The 19,811-nt window shown below is 41.8% G+C and overlaps 1 protein-coding gene across 1 annotated transcript in view; it reads left to right on the top strand.

Annotated features, from left to right (window-relative positions):
- ERICH6B (glutamate rich 6B) overlaps positions 1–19,811 on the top strand; it is a 75,062-nt gene that overhangs the window by 49,554 nt on the left and 5,697 nt on the right. The window contains exons 10-13 of the mRNA XM_055244034.2: positions 2,381–2,442; positions 4,957–5,111; positions 16,479–16,564; positions 16,745–16,897. Coding sequence (XP_055100009.2) covers positions 2,381–2,442; positions 4,957–5,111; positions 16,479–16,564; positions 16,745–16,897 — 456 coding nt within the window. The remainder of the gene's footprint in view (positions 1–2,380; positions 2,443–4,956; positions 5,112–16,478; positions 16,565–16,744; positions 16,898–19,811) is intronic.

Genomic DNA, 19,811 nt, shown 5'->3' with positions numbered 1-19,811 from the left:
GCTTAGAAATTTCTTCCACCAGCTACCCTAAATCATCTCCTTCAAGTTCAAAGTTTCACAAATCTCTAGGGTGGGGCAAAATGCTGCCAGTCTCTTTGCTAAAACATAAAAGGGTCACCTTTTCTCCGGTTCCCAACAACTTCCTCATTTCCATCTGAGACCACCTCAGCCTGGACTTTCTTGTCAGCATTTTGGGCAAAGCCATTCAACAAGTCTTTAGGAAGTTCCAAACTTTCTCACATTTTCCTGTCTTCTTCTGAGGCCTCCAAACTGTTCCAATTCCTGCCTGTTACCTAGTTCCAAAGTCACTTCCACATTTTCAGGTATCTTTGAGCAGCACCTCACTCTACTGGTACTAATTTACTGTATTAGTCTGTTTTCACACTGCTGATAAAGATATGCCCAAGACTGGGCAATTTACAAAAGAAAGAGATTTAATGGACTTACAGTTCCACATGGCTAGGGGGCCTCAGAATCATGGTAGAAGGTGAAAGGCACATCTCACATGGTGGCAGACAAGAGAAGAGAGCTTGTACAGGGAAATTCAATAACATTCAGATCTCATGAGACTTTTACTATCACAAGAACAGCATGGAAAAGATGACCCCATGGTTCAGTTACCTCCCACTGGGTTCCTCTCACCACACATGGGAATTCAAGATAAGATTTGGGTAGGGACACAGCCAAACTATATCATACATACACCCAGCCTATGGTGCAGGCATGCTCTCAGCATGGAAGCCTGCTCTTTCCTTTATCCACTGTCAGAAACCTGGAGAGCCAGGTATGTGTTTGTGCCCCCATGGGTCTGTCACAGACTCTCCAGCAGTGGCACCAGGGACAGGCTGAGTGAAACAAGGTGCCCTGCCTAATCATGTGGGTAAGTTCCGGTGTTCACAAAAGTCAGGAAGAGATTGACTGCCAGCAACTTCCACTGTGGACTCAGAAGAGGCATAGGGCAAGAGACTCCCCAGGGCTTCTCTGGGAAATGGGAAGGCAAAACACAAAAAACTCCCAAGCTTTTGGATCAGCAAAAACAAACACCAAATAATATTTCTACAGGTTATCCCACTGCCTCTGTGCCATTTCCTCCCTCTCTTGCCATTTAGGCCTGTATCAAAGACTGATTCTAACCTGATTGCATTCAACAGATATTTCATGTGCACCTACTATGTGCTAACCTAGGCTCTAGGGATACAGTGTACCCCAGTCTCTGGTATTGAAGAGCCAGCTGATGAGGATTCCACTTGCTTGCAAAGGTGGGCAAGAAAACAAGAGAGGAACAGCCAGTCTTCCCAAAAGGGCCTTGGGTGCCTCTGGCTAGATCCCCTCACTGGAGTTTAACTCTTATCTGTGTTTGGTATCCTGCTCTGAGCCTAAAGGATAGGCCCCCACTCCACCCATTCCTTGGTCCTTATTTTTTTACAGGTGCCAATAGGCTAGGTAACTGCTTCAATTCCATTAAAAGTCCTTGCATTATAAATGAATAACATTTGGTACAAATGGGCCATAGACTCATTCTCAAATTTCCCTATTGCTTCTAGGGTACGAATAAGGGAACCATTGCTCTTTGCTAGGTAACAGTGCAGCCCTTTCCAGCAAAGGATGTTTGCTTCCTGGAGATACTCTGGGCTAAATTAGTATGCCCTCTTCAAGGAATCTGATCTAAGGATTTAAAATCTGCAATGGCAAAGGCCTCCTTTTCAGATCCAATTAAGCCTGGGAAGCTCAATCTTTCTGGCACACTCCCTTTCAAATGGGCTCTGATCTGAGAACTAGAAAACACAGCTGCCCTGGAGAGCACCTTATTTGGAAGGAAAACCGTCCATACCACTGAAATGTCAGGATGACTCACTCTGTGTGTTGACATGAGAGGGAGAAAAGGGCTTGATCACGTTGAAGAACTGTGACTTGTGTGGCTTTCATGATAAGTCCTTTTGAGTAACGTTATTTGAAAATGTCCTACTAAATGCAAAGGGGTTTCAGGTGGTTCTGGGTTTCACTGGAATATAGACAAGCCACAGAAAATCAAATCCAGCCCTGTGAGTTAACTCACAGGGCCATACTTGCATTTGGACCTCCCTCCCCTGTCAGCTGCCTCCAAGATTACCCTCACTGAATTCATTTAGAAGGGTTTAGGGTTCAGCCGTATGCCCTGGTTGTGGGTCAGACCATGAGGGAAGCACTAAGTGGATATCAGGCACCAGCCCTTTACTCCTGGGCATTGACTCAAAGTAAACTGGCCTAAAAAGCAAAGCCATTGGCCCCATTCCACCTGCGAAAGAGACTCTGCAGGCTCCAGTATTGTCTGCACTGTGTGTGATGGCATGTACGTGTGAACTTAGTCTTGGCTTTTAAAGATGATCCACTTTACTTTTAGGTTGAAGAAAAATTATGAAAAGTTCAAGGAAATAATCTTATGGATTAAGAGGAGACGTGAAGGTAGGCACCACTCCACCATTTTCCACCAGGTGCTGGCTCTCTTGTCCGCATCCCACCGTCTCTCCCCTTCTGCATGTACGGTAAAGAAGATGGAAGGGCTCATTCACTCACTTCAGTGCCTACAGGGCTGATGTGGTCCTGGCTGCCAGGGATGAAATACCGAGCATGACAGATACTGTCTAGGGCCCCAGTGAGTTTCTCTCTTGGTGGCAGGGGCAGGTGGGGGATCCGAACACAGAGCGAGTCACCTTAGCATTTCAGTGGTGTGGACTGTCTTGCTTCCCAATAGGGATGCTCTCCAGGGCAGCTGCGTTTTCCGGTTCTCAGATCAGAGCTCCTTTGAAAGAGAATGCTCCAGAAAGAGTGAGCTTCTCAGGCTTCATTGGTCTATTCTTGGAAGGATAGACAAGAAAGTAGGGAATTACCATATAGAATGGTTAGGCCCTATGGTGGGAAGGGGACACTGTGGGACCACACGGTAAGGAATCTAACACAGATTTAGGGGAGTGGACTACTCCAGGAAAGGAATATTAATGCAAAAATTGGAAAACAAATAGCTCCTTTACCAAGAGACTAAAGGCATTTGGTGTCCAGCTATTAAGATTTGCAAATTGGCCAGGTGCGGTGGCTCACACTTGTAATCCCAGCACTTTGGGAGGCCGAGGTGAGCGGATCACGAGGTCAGGAGATCGAGACCATGGTGAAACCCCGTCTCTACTAAAAAATACAAAAAATTAGCCAGGCATGGTGGCAGGCGCCTGTAGTCCCAGCTACTCGGAAAGGCTGAGGCAGGAGAATGGCGTGAACCCGGGAGGCGAAGCTTGCAGTGAGCCGAGATCACGCCACTGCACTCCAGCCTGGGTGACAGAGCGAGACTCCATCTCAAAAAAAAAAAAAAAAAAAAAAAAAAGATTTGCAAATCATGGAAGTTACCAGCTTCATGGATCTAATCATGGAAGGCTTCAGTGAAGGGACTAAGCTATCTTCATTCGAAAACTCAAAACTACAACATGGAATATCTTCCAGGTGACTGGACCCAATTAACACCAAAATGACAGCAATATTCATGGGAGACATAGCTAATCAATCATGGTACTTTTTCTTGCTGAGCCTTGTCTCAGCCTGATTGCCTCTCAATACAGTACTCTTACCCTCAGTACCAATTCATGCCCCTGACTTAACTCTTAAGGAATAGGGGCTTCAGGCCCTGCCTGCCTCTCCTGAATCCTGTGTCACCACTAACCCATCCCCACTCCAGCCTCCAACCACACAGTGCTTATGCTGGGACTCCTCCATTGCCTACTACAGATTTACCTTCCACTGGAGGTGGAAATCTTCTCAGCTTCAAAGCCCAGTTAAGTTCCCTCCCATGAGCTCTCATGGAAGCCTGTATTGACCTCAATGATGGGACACAGGGCGCTCTCCTAACTGACCTCCCCCTTAAGTAGTAAGCTGGGGCTCCTCACTCCCACAAAGAGCATGTTGGCTGATACTACAGCTAGAAGCCCCTCACCACGGCTCCAGCCACTCAGCTCCCACTGTTGTGTTAAGCACTTATCAAAAGGCACCAGGCTTGTTTTTCAGTCGTCCTTACTAGTTTAGTTCCAACATTCAATTGTCATAAAAATGGACAAAATGAATATAAAAAGAAACTTGTTGCTATGAAATGAAAACTAAGTTGAATGCTTTAAAAAACAAAACTCAGCCAGGTGTGGTGCCTCATGCCCATAATCCCAACACTTTGGGCAGCTGAGACGGGATAATCCTTTCAGGCCAGGAGTTTGAGACCAGCCTGGCCAACATGGCAAAACCTCGTCTCTACATTAGCCAGGTGTGGTGGCACATGCCTGTAATCCCAGCTGAGGCACAAGAATTGCTTGAACCCAGGAGGCAGAGGTTGCAGTGAGCCAAGGTCATGCCACTGCACTCCAGCCTGGGCGACAGAGCAAGATTCTGTCTCAGTCAATCAGTCAATCAATCATTGGTGTGATTTGAGCAAAAATGATCACAGAGCCCAATCATCAGACCTGTACCTTGTCTTACCTTTGAAATGACATGTTGATATACACTTCCATTTTACCTTTTTTTGATGACTCCCTGGCTTTCACCTGTTTTTTCAATTAGCAGCCACACCATTCGCTGGGTAAGTGCTCCTCTCATTATGTTGTAGTTTGCATTATCGCTGCGTCACCCACTCATACCCCTACATCTGTACAGGTTGACCATCACTGTCATATCAGGCATCCAGCACTGGGCTGACACACACTAGGCACTTGATAAGTACATGTTGAGTGAATGTGTGACCAAACAGAGTGAGCTGGAATGTCAGCTCCAACATTTCTCTCTTCAAAGGCCTTAATTTTCCCACTACCCAACAGCCTTCCTTACTGGGGAAAAATGGCAGATCTCCCAAACCCTCAAACTCCCTTTGGCACCTTGAGAGAGACAGACTTAAGTTTCCTTTCTCTTTCCCACCAAAATCTTATTCAATGCAATCAATCAATTGAATGGCAGCTCAAAAGTTAACAGAGATGACCACTTTCACGTTTCATTTAATGACTGAACCAACACCTGAGAAGCCTGAGACAGAAGAAATCCAAAAGCCTCAACATGTTGTTCGTCATAGGAAGAAATTAGAACGAGATAAGGAATGGATACAGAAGACAGTGGTAAGACGGGCAGTACATTGCTGTTTCTTTACTTTGCACAGGATTTTTTTGGCTCTGGTGAGGTGTGCATACACCACCAGAGAGCTGTAAGGAACAACACACAATGTAAACACAAAAATGCATCCAAGATATCAGAGGTACACCTGAGTGTGTGGGTTGTTGGCAGACCGACTAGAATTTTTACTAGGATTTATTGAAAGTCTTCTGCCTGCAGGGTCTCTATTAGGTAATTGGATGGGTTTGAGAGTGGAATAAAGGAAATGTATATTATATAGGCCCCAGCCAGACACTGCGGCATGCATCTGTAGTCCCAGCTGCTAAGGAGGGTGAGGAGGGAGGATCACTTGAGCCCAGGAGTTCGAGGCTGCGGTGTGCTATGATCATGCCTGTAAATAGCCACTGTACTCTAGTAGCCTAGGCAACATAGTAAGACCCCGCCTCTAAAAAGAAAAAGATATATGTAGATCCATCCCCCTAACAAATTAGAATCCATATCAAAAATCAATCACACAGTGAATGGATAAATAAGCTGTGGTACATTCATACAATTAATATTATTCAGCATTAAAAAGAAATGAGCAATTAAGCCACGAAAAGTCATGGAGGAAACTTAAACACATATTACCAAGTGAAAGAAACCAATCTGAAAAGGTTACATGTTATGATACCTACTATATGACATTCTGGAAAAGACAAAGCTATGAAGACTGTAAAAAGATCAGTGGTTGCTAGGGGATGGGGGCAAGAAAGGATGAAAAGGTGAAACATGGGAGTTTTAGGGCAGTTAAACTCTTCCATATGATTCCACACTGTTGGATACATGTCATTGTACATTTGTCCAAATCCACAGAATGTGCAACATCAAGAGATAACCCTAATGTAAACTCTGGGCTGTGGGTGATAATGATGTGGCAGTGTAGGTTCACCAATTATAACAAACGTACCACTCTCGGGTGGTGGGGTGTTGATGGTTGGCGAGGCTGTGCATATATGGGAAACTGTACTTTCCACTCAATTTTTCCATGACCTGCTCTAAAAAATGAAGACTATACAAAATCTATCGCATGGTAGTATTTATAAAGACTGATACTCTTATACAAAGATCTGAGTGAAAACTAGTCTCAAAATATTAGAGTCATTCATTCCATGCAAATGAACACCAAAAGTGAGCAGGAGTAGCTATTCTTATGTCAGACAAAACAAACTTTAAAGCAATAGCAGTTTAGAAAGACAAAGAGGGAGATTACATAATGATAAAAGGCCTAGTCCAACAGGAAAATATCACAATCCTAAATATATATGCACCTAACATTGGAGCTCCCAAATTTATCAAACAATTACTACTGGACCTAAGAAATGAGATAGACAACAACACAATACTCCACTGACAACACTAGACAGGTCATCAAGACAAGAAGTCAACAAAGAAACAATGGATTTAAACTATATCTTGGAAGAAATGGACTTAACAGATATTTACAGAACATTCTACCCAACAACTTCAGAATATACTTTCTATTCATCAGTGCATGGAACTTTCTCCAAGATAGACCACATGATAGACCACAAAACAAGTCCCAATAAATTTAAGAAAACTGAAATATAAGCACTCTCTCAGACCACAGTGGAATAAAACTGGAAATCAACTCCAAAAGGAATATTCAAAACCATGCAAATACATGGAGATTAAATAACCTGCTCCTGAATGATTATTGGGTCAACAATGAAATCATGATAGAAATTTAAAAATTTTTAGAATTGAATGACAATAGTGACACAATCTATCAAAACCTCTGGGATACAGCAAAGGCAGCTAAGAGGAAAGTTAGTAACCGTAAATGCCTACATCAAAAAGTCTGAAAGGGCACAAATAGACAATCTAAGGTCACACTTCAAGGAACTAGAGAAACAAGAACAAACCAAACTCAAACCAAGCAGAAGAAAAGAAATAACCAAGATCAGAGCAGAACTAAGTGAAATTGAAACAAAAAAAAAAGAAAAATGAAACAAAAAGTTGGTTCTTTGAAAAGATAAGTAAAATTGATAGACCCTCAGCAAGATTAACCAAGAAAAGAAGAGAGAAAATCCAAATAAATTCAATTAGAAACAAAACGGGAGATATTACAACTGACACCACAGAAATACAGAAGATCATTCAAGGCTACTATGAACACTTTTACATGCATAAACTAGAAGACCTAGAGGAGACAGACAAATTCCTGGTAATGTACAATCCTCCTAGCTTAAATCAGGAAGAATTAGATACCCTGAACAGACCAATAACAAGCAGTGAGATTGAAATGGTAATTTTAAAAATTACTCACAAAAGAAATTCTACCAGACATTCAAAGAAGAATTGGTACCAATCCCACTGACACTATTCCACAGGGAGAGAAAGAGTGAATCCTCCCTTAATCATTCTGTGAAGCCAGTGTCACCCTAATACCAAAACCAGGAAAGGACATACCAAAAAAAGAAAACTACGCACCAATATCCCTGGTGAACATAGATGTAAAAATCCTTAACAAAATACTAACTAACTGAATCCAATAACATATCAAAAAGACAATCCACCATGATCAAGTGGGTTTCATACCAGGGATGCAGGAATGGTTTACCATATCCAAGTCAATAAATGCGATTCATAACATAAACGAATTAAAAACAAAAATCACATGATCATCTCAATAGACACAGAAAAAGCACTCAACAAAATCCAGAATCCCTTTATAATTAAAACTCTCAGCAAAATCAGCATACCAGGGACATACCTCAATGTAATAAAAGCCATCTATGACAAATCCACAGCCAACATAATACTGAATGGGGAAAAGTTGAAAGCATTCCCTCTGAGAACTGGAAGAAGACAAGGATGCCCACTCTCACCCCTTCTCCTCAACATAGTACTGGAAGGCCTAGCCAAAGCAATCAGACAAGAGAAAGAAAGGGCATCCAAATTGGTGAAGGAAGTCAAACTGTCACTGTTTGCTGATGATATGATTGTATGCCTAGAAAACCCTAAAGACTCCTCCAGAAAGCTCCTAGAACTGATAAATTAATCCAGCAAAATGTCCAGATACAAAATTAATGTACACAAATCAGTAGCTCTCCTCTATACCAACAGTGACCAAGCTGAGAATCAAATCAAGATCTCAACTCTTTTTACAATAGCTGCAAAAAATAAAATAAAATACATAGGAATATACCTAACCAAGGAGGTAAAAGAGCTCTACAAGGAAAACTACAAAACACTGCTGAAAGAAATGATAGACAACACAAATGGAAACACATCCCATGCTCATGGATGGGCAGAATCAATATTGTGAAAATGACCATAGTGCCAAAAGCAATCTACAAATTCAATGCAATTCCCATCAAAATACCACCATCATTCTTCACAGAACTAGAAAAAAAAATCCTAAAATTCATGTGGAATGAAAAAAGTGCCCACATAGCCAAAGCAAGACTAAGCAAAAAGAACAAATCTGGAGGCATCACACTACCTGATTTCAAACTATACTATAAGGCCATAATCACCAAAACAGCATGGTACTGGTATAAAAATAGGCACATAGACCAATGGAACAGAATAGAGAACCCAGAAATAAACCCAAATACCTATAGCCAACTGATCTTTGACAAAGCAAACAAAAACATAAAGTGGAGAAAGGACATCTTATTCAACAAATGGTGCTGGGATAATTGGCAAGCAACATGTAGGAGAATGAAACTGGATCCTCATCTCTCACCTTATACAGAAATAAACTCAAGATAGATCAAGGACTTAAATCTAAGACCAGAAACTATAAAAATTCTAGAAGATAACATTGGAAAAACTTTTCTAGACATTGGCTTAGGCAAGGATTTTATGACCAAAAACCTAAAAACAAATGCAATAAAAACAAAGATAAATAGCTGGGACTTAATTAAACTAAAGAGATTTTACACAGCAAAACGAACAGTCAGCAAAGTAAACAGACAACCCACAGAGTGGGAGAAAATCTTCACAATCTATACATCTGACAAAGGACTAATATCCAGAATCTACAACAAACTCAAACAAATTAGCAATAAAAAAACAATCCCATCAAAAAGTGGGCCAAGGACATGAATAGACAATTCTCAAAAGACATGCAAATGACCAAAAAACATGTAAAAAAAAAATGCTCAACGTCACTAATGATCAGGGAAATGCAAATCAAAACCACAATGCCATACCACCTTACTCCTGCAAGAATGGGGCCATAATCAAAAAATCAAAAAATAATAGATGTTGGTGTGGATGCGGTGAACAGGGAACACATCTACACTGCTGGGGAGAATGTAAACTAGTACAACCACTATGGAAAACAGTGTGGAGATTCCTTAAAGAACTAAAAGTAGAACTACCATTTGATCTAGCAACCTCACTACTGTGTATCTACCCAGAGGAAAAGAAGTCATTATACAAAATAGATATACTTGCACCCACGTGTTTATAGCAGCACGATTCACAATTGCAAAAATGTGGAACCAACCCAAATGCCCTTCAACAAACGAGCAGATAAAGAAACTGTGGTATGTGTGTATGTGTGTGTATGTATATATATATATACATACACATACACATATGTATATATGATGAATACTACTCAGCCATAAAAAGGAATGAATTAATGGCATTCACAGCAACCTGGATGGGATTGGAGACTATCATTCTAAGTGAAGTAACTCAGGAATGGAAAACCAAGCATCATATGTTCTCACTCATAAGTGGGAGCTAAACTATGAGGATGCAAAGGCATAAGAATGACACAATAGACTTTGGGGATTCGAGGGGAAAGGGTGGGAAGGGGGTGATGGATAAAAGACTACGAATTGGGTTCAGTGATTACTGCTTGCGTGATGGGCACACCCAAATCTCACAAATCACCACTGAAGAGCTTACTCGTGTAACAAAATACCATCTGTTCCCCAAAAACCTATGGGGAAAAAAATTAAAGTAATTGAGAGTGAGCTAATAATCAGGTCTAAAGCTTAAAAAAGAGGCATTAAGGTGGGAATTTAAAAGATGTGATAGTCTTCATGCTTTCAGTAAATACATGTTAGAACATACTGTGCCCTAGGCACTCTGCTAAGTGCTGGAGATACAGAGGCAAATGAGACACAGCCCCCTCTCCCATGGAGCTTATATGTTCCAGTTGAGGAGAGAGTCAATACACAGAAGTACTATTTGGTGCTATGTTGGTTATTGTTAGGAGCCACGAGGAAACAGCAGCAGAGGGGGCCCTCCAGTTGGGCTGAGAGAGGAGATGCTCTCATGCCTATAGAGTAATCAGGGAAGGCCAGGGGACAAGTACCATTTGAGCCTAGGCATGTATGAAATGAGGGCGTGAGCCATGGAGACTCCTGGGGAAAGGGCATTCTAGATAGAGTCAACAAGTGCAAAGGCCCTGAGGCCTTTGCCTCAAGGACAGCCATAGGCTAGTGGGAAAGAAATAGGAAATTAGCTTGGGTGCCCAAGTCAAATAGAGCCACTGCCTCAAGGACACAAAGCTGTATTCGTCTGGACAATGCTCATCAGCTTCTGAAGCAAATGCTTCCCAAAGCCAAGTGGCTTAATGAATAGATGTCTATTTCTTTCTCATGTCATGTCTATTTTGAGCCTTGTATTTCTTTTTAGTGGCTCCCTTTCAAAGTGCATCTCAGGGATCTGGGTCTTTTCATCATAGGTCTCTACCATCTTGGAGTTGTCTATGTCCAGTTGTATGGACAAAAAGTGAAGCCGGGGTCCAGGCTTAAATTCCATTGACCAGAATGGGCCCCATGACCCCAGCTAGCTGCAAGAGAGCTGGGAAATGGAACAGCTTGCACTAAGAGGAAAAGCAATAGGACAGCTTTACATCGTGAGTGTGGCCTCAACTGCCGCAAAAGTGGAAGAGCATAGGAAATCAACACGGTTAACCAAGGTATGGACATTTCTGGCCTCCAGACAAGGAATGAGAAGTTCAGTATTCCTTCAACTCTTGGGCCTGCATTGAGAAGGGAAGTCTGTGGGACCAGTCAGAACTCCTATGGACAGGAGAAGGGGGCTCTCCAGGTTGTAGTACACGATGGTAAGGGTGTTGGAAGCCCTCATATAAAGTCTTCAGCTCTCTCCTATCCCTGGCCTCACTTCTGATAAAAAGAAACCTTACTTGGCTTATTGCTCCAATTAGGCTATATAACTCCATGTTCTTCCACACTCCAGGCCCTATCCTGCCTCAGATCTTCACCAGCTCTGGCACCGTCTACCCTCCATGGCACCCCCTCCCCACTAACATCTAAAATTTCCTCCCTGCAGCCAAGAGGAAGCTTCTCACCAAGATCTCTAAGCAGAGGATCCTTTCTCACCTACCATTCATGCTGGGCTGCACCAAGCACCCATGTGGTATGGCAGGGAGTGGCATATTTGGTTTTGTTTGTTTGTTTTACAAACAGGCAATAAATCCCAAGCTGTTTGCTGAGTGCAGTAGAACCTTCTGTGTGTGCTGGTGTTCAGGCCAAATCCAACCCCTCCAGGCCAGGACCCAGGGCCTCACAGCAGCCATGGCTTGCAGAACAGCTCTGGCACAGCTCAGGGTCCCGCCTGCAGGACTGCAGGAAAGGCCAGAGACATAGTCTCTTCACTCTGCACTTTAAGCTCTTGCCTCCTATTCTGTCCCCAAGCAAATGCTGATGAGCTTCAGGCTCTTAGACATGCTGTTTGTTATATATTTCCCAATGAGAGAACATGTGCCAACTCCAGCTCTGTGTAAGAGATTTTGCTTTGTCCATGGGGTTCTTATCATCGGAATAATTTCATTACATGACAAGTGAATTCGACGAACAGAAAGCATCTCAAGAAATTCTGACTTTTGGGTGGCTTTTGAAAATAAGACCTAAGTGACAAATACCCTCTACTCATGAAAAATATCTGGACATTTCCAACAGGTCACCAGGCAAACCAATTGTGGGTATAATACAAAGCACTTTTTAAACCAAGTCTCCACCAACGGATGGATGAAAAAGGAAAATGTAGTCTATATACACAATGGAATACTATTCAGCCTTAAAAAAGAGGGAAATCCTGTCATTTGTGAAAACATGGATGAACCTGGAGAGGATTATGCTAAGCGAAATAAGCCAGGCACAGAAAGTCAAATACTTTATGACATCACTTATGTGTGGAACCTAAAAACAACAAACTCATAGAAACAGAGAGTGGCCAGGGGCTGAGGAGTAGGGAAATGGGGAGGCGTTGGTCAAAGGATGATACAAAATTTCCACTAGACAAGAGGAATAAGTTTAAGAGGTCTATTGTACATCATGGGGACTAAAGTTAATAATATATAATATATATTATATATAATCATATATAATATATATTATATATAATCATATATAATATATTGATTACATATATTTATATATGATTATATATAATATATTATATATATTTATTATGTTACATATAATTATATATAATCATATATAAATATATAAGTAAATATACATAAATATAAAATTATATATAATATATTATATATTGATATAATATATTATACTATAGATTATATATTATATATTGATATTATATATCTACATATTATATATTTTATATATTATATATTGATATATTGATATTATATATAATATATATCAATATATTGCATACCTGAAAATTGCTAAGAGAGATTTTAAGTTTTCTCACCATAACAAAACATATGCGAGGTAATGATATGTTAAATAGCTTGACTTAGCCAATCACAATGTATACATATATCAAAGCATCATGTTATACAACATAAATATATACAATTTTTAATTGTCAATTAAAGAAAGAAAAAATTTTTAAAGGGCTCTTTTTTAGGTTTAAAGAAAAAAGCAATGCTTTGTAGACCAAATGTCCCAGGTGACTGGGAGCTTAATGGTTAGAGGCAGCATCAGGGATAAATCTGAAGCTTGGGGGTCAGATTGCTGGAGCCTGGCTCTCTTCTCACTAGATAACTTTGTGTAAGTCATTTAGCCTTTCTCAAACAGGAATAAATGATAGTGCATATTTTGTAAGGTCAGTATACTGTGGAATTAAGGTATTTAGTGCAGTGCTCGTCATAAGGAAACAGCCACTGTATGTTGGTTATATGATCATTGTCACTTTGAGGAGTGCTTTCTACCTGATGTCTAGGTGGAAACCAACAGACAGCTTTCTCTCAAACAGAACTGCATCTCTGTCTCTTATCACCTTAAATTTTGCATTCTGCCAAAAGCTTTCTTTGGACAAAGAATTCTTCAGCTTTTTACAATAATAATTTGAGCCCATCCAGTGGCCACAGCACCCACCATGACCCCACCCCTCCACCCCTAAATTTAACTGGCAATGCAGTCCCCAGCTTCATACTGGTGTCAGAAGGGAGAGTCGGCACTTAATAAGAAATCAGGCCTCACTGGAGACATTCAAGCAAAGATGGGACAACTGCTTTTCGAGAACAGAAAGGAAACTCATGTGTCAAAAACGGTGACTAATAAACATACTAAAAGAATATGGCTGCACAAATACCAGAATCTGATCAGATAAAGCAGTTTAAGGAATGTCTCCCAACTACAAGAAATTTCCAGAAAACTGCTTTTTTAACTGAGTTAAAGACTTCACAACAAGAGAACTAAAACCTGAAGTGACCACCTGCTCAAAACATTGCTTACAGAAATATTTTTAAATAATGCAAAGAATATCCATGAGATTTCAGGAATATCATTCAGCAGCCAGACAGGACTCCATGGCCAACCACGACAGAGAAGTCCTGATGGATGAACTTTTAATAAAAAATGTCCAATAGCTATTGCACTAGAAATGAGGACTCATCCGATAGAATCTCCTGAAAGCAGTAGCCACCACGTTAAACCGTCGCTCATGACTGGCAAATGGAAACTACCGGAGAAACAAAATCTCTCTTTCCCTGGAATATCAAAATAGAAGGCCTTATTGTTCAATGACAATAAGAGGCAACATTCGTTGAGGCCTTAAGATTCAGTAGCTGGGTCACTTGATTAGAAAAATAAACTGTTGTTTCTTCGAAAACAATCAAAAATAAAAATGGCTTGAAAATCACTGATCTGACTTCTAGTTAGGTTAATGTGGGATACTAGATAGTCTGCAAAGCCTTCCTGCTGCAAACACCTGGGAATTGAAATAAAACAGAAGAAGCATCCTTTTCAATGCAGAACAGAGAATGTAAGAAAGTAAAGGAAATAGCCAATACCAGAAAAAAAGAGAAAACTACAAAACCAGAAGAGTGAGCATGTGAGCCAGGTGTGTGTGCTGAGGAAGCAGGGGAACAAAGAGTCTTGACAATCCACCAACATGGGGACAGGAGACAATTAGAGGACACACACCCTTTCCAAGCACAGGCAAAACATCTATTATAATTGATCACATGCTAGGTCACAAAACAAATCTCAGCAAACACAAAAGAAGGGATATTGTATAGGCTATGTTCTCTTGCCCCAGTGCATTTTAATCAAGAATAGTAATAACATAACCAAAAGTCCTTTATACACTGGCAAATTTAAGAACACCCTTGTAAATAACTTGTGTGTCAAATCTGAAAATATTTAGAATGGAGTAAAATGAAAGGTAAATAACTACACTCATGGGAAACAGCTAAACAGTAAATTGAGGGGAATGTTACAGCTTTTTTCTGAGTCTTTTTCGTGCTGCTGTAACAAGGAATCACAGACCGGGTAGTTTACAATGAACAGAAATTTATTGGTTCTGAAGGCTGGAAAGTCCAAGCTGGAGGGGTCACTTGTGGCAAGGGGGTTCTTGTTTCATCATCCCATGGTGGAAAGGCAAAATGAGGGCAAGAGAGAATGGCAGCAAGAGATCAAACTCGTAGCCTCAAGCCCTTTTATAATTGATGTTAATCTACTGATGAGGTTAGAGCCCCCATGACCTAAATACCTCCCATTAGGCCCCATCTCCCAACACTATTGCATTGGGGATTGGATTCAATTTCCAACACATGTTTTTGGGGGGACACATTCAAACCATAACAGCTTTGAACACATATTTTAAAAACCTACAGCCATATCACCCTGAATGCTTTCAATCCTGTCTAATCTCAGAAGTTAAGCAGAGTTGAGCCTGGTTACTACTTGGATGGAAGACTGCCTGGGAATACTGGGTGCCGGGGGCTTTCTTTTAAATGCTTTCTCTTAAAAAGAAGGAGGAGGAGGATGTGAAGGAGGAGTAGGAGGAAGATCTTGAAGAAGAAGAAAGACAAAAACAGAAGAGTTTAGTATTCAATTCCAGGAATTAGAAAAATAAAATAGAATAACATAGAAAACCCACAGAAAGTAGAGGATATAAATGATAATGATATGAGCAGAAATTGATAAACTAGAAAACAAAGAAATAATGGAATAAACAAACCGAAACTTGGTCCTTTGAAAAGATTAATAAAATAGGCAAACTTTCTGACAAGGTTGATTCAGAAGGTATAAATAATAAAGAGAATGAAAACAGGGACGTAACTACAGAGACAGCAGAGATTTCTTTAAAACACTATAAACTTAAAATTTTTATAACAATAAATTTGAATGTTTACTTAAAATGGACAATTTTCTAGAAAAAACAGTTTGCAAAAACTGATTGAAGAAGAAATAAAAAATTTGAGTATACCAGTATTATAGGTTGAATTGCGTTCCCTCAAAAGAGACATGTCAGAGTTCTAACCCCCAGTGCTTCAGAATGTGACCTTATCTGGAAATAGTCTTTGCAGATGTAATGAGTTAAGATGAGGTCATCTTGAAGTAGGGTGTGCCCCTAGTCCAATATGGTGTCCTCCTAAGAGGATGGCCATGTGAAAATACAGACAGCACCACATGAAGATAGAGGTAGAGTTTGGAGTGATGCGTCACAAGCCAAGGAATGTCAAGGATCTCTCTCTGTCATCAAAAGCCAAGAGAAAAGCATAGAAGAGATTCCTCCTCAAAGCCTCTAGAAGGAACCAACCCTGGGGACCCTTTGATTTCAGACTTCCAGCCTCCACAACAGTGAGATTAAATTTCTGTAGTTTTAAGCTGCCCAGTTTGTGAGACTTTGTTCAAGCATCCCTGGGAATCTAATGCAATCGATAACCATTGGGGTGATTGAAATGACAGTTTAAAATCTACACACACACACAGATCCAGTTCAGCCTCCTCGTCGTATAGACAAGTAAACTGAAGCCCCACAGCTCCCCAGCAAGTTGGTGAGGTAGCATGTGGCATCGGAGAGCAAGCAGATGGGGTTCACACCATGCTCTGCAGTAGGACAGTTGGTACCCATGCACTTTTCACACTTTTCATAGGCTCGTCTTTTCTTCCCAGGTACATCAAGGTGATGGAAAATTAATTCTCTACCCCAACAAGAATGTCTATCAAATTCTCTTTCCTGATGGAACAGGCCAGATACAGTATCCACAGAAGCACAGGGATGCTCATATTGACATATATTGGCACCTAAAATGTCTATGATTCAGGGTATGGGGTTTGACTGAGGTGTGGGATTTGACTGAGGCCTGCATCATCTGCAGGGCCCTACCTTTTCCAGGGGACCCCAAGGACTGACTACTTGTGCCTTAACCTTCTCCCAGTTATCCATCAGGAAACCTGGCTATGCTCATCTTATATGCGAAAATGAAAAAGTTCACATACGTCATTCTGGAAGACAGTCTAGAAGGGTGGATCCGGGCCCTTATCAACAACTCAGGCAATGCTACCTTCTATGATAAAAATAGTGACATCTGGTAAGCTTGGGTCATGAGTCCCTAACACTCCTGCCCATGGAGAAGCAGCTGGAAAAAGCGTGACTCCCAGACTGCATGAACTTCCTCCCTGTCTCAGAGTTACACATGTTGGAAATGGGAAAATTAGCACCATGATGGACTAGTCCATGAGGTCCCTGACCACAGAGGAGGCACAATGCTCTTCCTGCACCATTGCTCCTCCATGGGTGAAAAAGCAGTCAAGTCTCCACAACCATCACATTCTATTGGTTTCATATCCTAAACACCTCTTAAGAGTCACCTTTGTGATAATTTGCTTAGGAAGACCCAGTACCTCCCTGTTCTGGGTGCCTCAGAGAGGAGGGTTTGGTGAGGGTTTGGAGACACACACATACAGAGTCCATGGTCTAAAAGGTGACTTCTAAATATTTCACTATAGCTGAACTTAGTTCTTAAGTTCCCATTTCTGGTAATGGTGGAAAACCATCTTACCAATTCAAGACCACTCAGTCACTTCAAAATGTTTCCCCATCTCTTTGAGGTAAAGGACTCTCTTTTCAGGATTTTTTCCTTCCCTCCCTCTTCTAAGTGGTCATGGTGTGGGGACTTATATATATATATATATATTTTTTTTTTTTTTGGAAACGGAGTCTGCTCTGCTGCCCAAGCTGGAGTGCAATGGTGTGATCTCGGCTCATTGCAACCTCTGCCTCCCCGGTTCAAGCAATTCTCCTGCCTTAGCCTCTCGAGTAGCTGAGATTACAGGCATGCGCCGCCAAGCCCAGCTAATTTATGTATTTTTAGTAGAGGTGGTGTTTCACCATTTTGGCCAGGTTGATCTCAAACTCCTGATCTCAGGTGATCCACCCGCCTCTGCCTCCCAAAGGGCTGGGATTACAGGTGTGAGCCACTGCCCAGGCAAGGGGACTTAGATTATCGCGGAACAACTTTATACTTTCTTCTTGCTGGTCAAAGCCAAACATAATTCCAAAAAAGGATTTTCATTCTGCAGACTTTGGTTTTTAACAATATTTTCTCTGCCATGAGTCTTTTTAGACACCATTTCCTGATTGTCTTCTTTGTTCTGGAGGTATCTGCCCTCCCCTGAATGCCTTGTGTATAGAAAATGCTGTCCAAGAAGTGGACCAAGGTCTTGGGTACAGAAAGCACAAAGGAGTGGGGCAAGAAACTCAGTTAATTACCTCAGAGAGGATCTGGTGACAGATCATCAAGCAAGCCAGGGAGGGAAGAGCTCCCCCTCTCAGTCCTATCAGCATGTCCCAGCCCCTCTGCACCTGAGCATCTGGATGAGAGACAGACGGTCCGTGTGTATCCCTTCACAGCACCCCTCATCCCTGCAAGACTCAAACCACAGGGTCAGCCTCTCTCCCTCTCTCCGTGAATGGGCTGCCCTACCCCCAGACTGACTCCTTCCCCCAAGGGCAGCTGCTCCAGAGGAAAAATGTTACCCACAGAGGAAGGGCTTAGTCTCTGGAGAATTCATCAGCAAAACTGCAGTCTCATTGACGCTAGGAGAAGATTTTATGGAAAAGCCTCCCAGAGTCATTTGTGAATACTAAGCCATTTGGTCAGGGCCCGACCCTAACTGCTAGAATTTCCTCCGCACCAACACGACTTCTCCGTGGCGCCTCGGGCACTGGGAGGGACTTAGAGCCAAGCTATTTCAAGAGCTGAATACTTCTTAGGTCATTTTTTGATTTCCATTTCCTCAGGGAAGATGGAAGGCATGGCTGTCCTTTGCCGGGTGTGTGGAAACTAAAATCCAGCAACCGCCTTGACTCCCAGCCCAAGGGGTCTCAGGCCAGGCTTCCTACCTGGGTTCAGGGTCCTACACACTGTTGAGACCTGCCCAGACTCAGGGTCCCTGATGGGTGGGTTCTACTCATTCAACAGTTCAGGATATTTTCACCCCCTGAGCAGGAACTTCCCAATTCTGACCATTTCTAGATGTTCCAGATCCCATCTTCCTAAGGGAGACTTAGCCCAGAGCTGGGCACCCTCAGGCAGGAGCAGATCTCTAACCCTAGGGAGTGGGGGATGGCCTAGTGTTGCTACTGGAATCCTAGGTTCTTTGGATCTCCCAGGATAGAAATCAAGAGAGACCACCAAATACAGCAGCAAAGGAAAGTTTATTTCAGCTTGTGCACAAGGGAACCAGCACTGAGAAAAGAAAAGAATGGGCTACTCCCTGAGTGCAATGTGTGGGTTGGTTTTATAGGGTCTTCCTATAGGAAAGGGTTGTGTTTATGACAGGGCATGTATAGGAGCAGTTTTTCTAGTGCTTGCACAGTGGCTCAACGTGCTTCTTCATACATCTTATGTAACATTCTCACTTTAAATCTCCACCCCTGGGTGTGGCTTTTAGCATTAGTTTAAGTCTAACTGCACATCCAGGGCTCCAGGGAAGTCCGTAGCCACCTGAAATAGGAGCTTCTTGGGTCTTTTGTTACTGATTGGTTAAGAGCTAGCTAAGCTAGAGCTTGAGTGAGGGGCTTTTATTATTTTCCTCCACACCACCTTAAAATCGGGAACCCACCAGCCTGCCCATCTCAGTGTGAGAACTCTGATGGGAGCCATTTAAAAGGTTAAAAGCTAGCAGGCTCTGCTCCCCACAGAGTGAAGTAAGAAAATTCTTCTCTTTGCTCTCCTCCCCATCAATGATAACAAGGAAATTTTAATGTTTTCTCAGTTATTGCTGTGTATAGACATTTAATCCTTACACAGCCCTCTGAACAAAGTACTATTATTATCTGCTTTTTACAGTTGAAGAAATGGAGGCATAGAGAGGTTAAGTGACTGGCCCAAGGTCACACAGTTTACAAGTGGCACAGTCGGATTTTGAACTGAGATTCTGGCTCCAGAGCCCAGGTTTTTGTTTGTCCATTTGTTATTTTTATAATTTCAGTATGTATAT

Source organism: Symphalangus syndactylus, chromosome 15, assembly GCF_028878055.3.
Source record: "Symphalangus syndactylus isolate Jambi chromosome 15, NHGRI_mSymSyn1-v2.1_pri, whole genome shotgun sequence".
In the NCBI taxonomy this organism is placed as follows: Eukaryota; Metazoa; Chordata; class Mammalia; order Primates; family Hylobatidae; genus Symphalangus; species Symphalangus syndactylus.
Note: the sequence above shows the minus strand (reverse complement) of the source record. Positions and strands in the feature narration are given on the sequence as shown.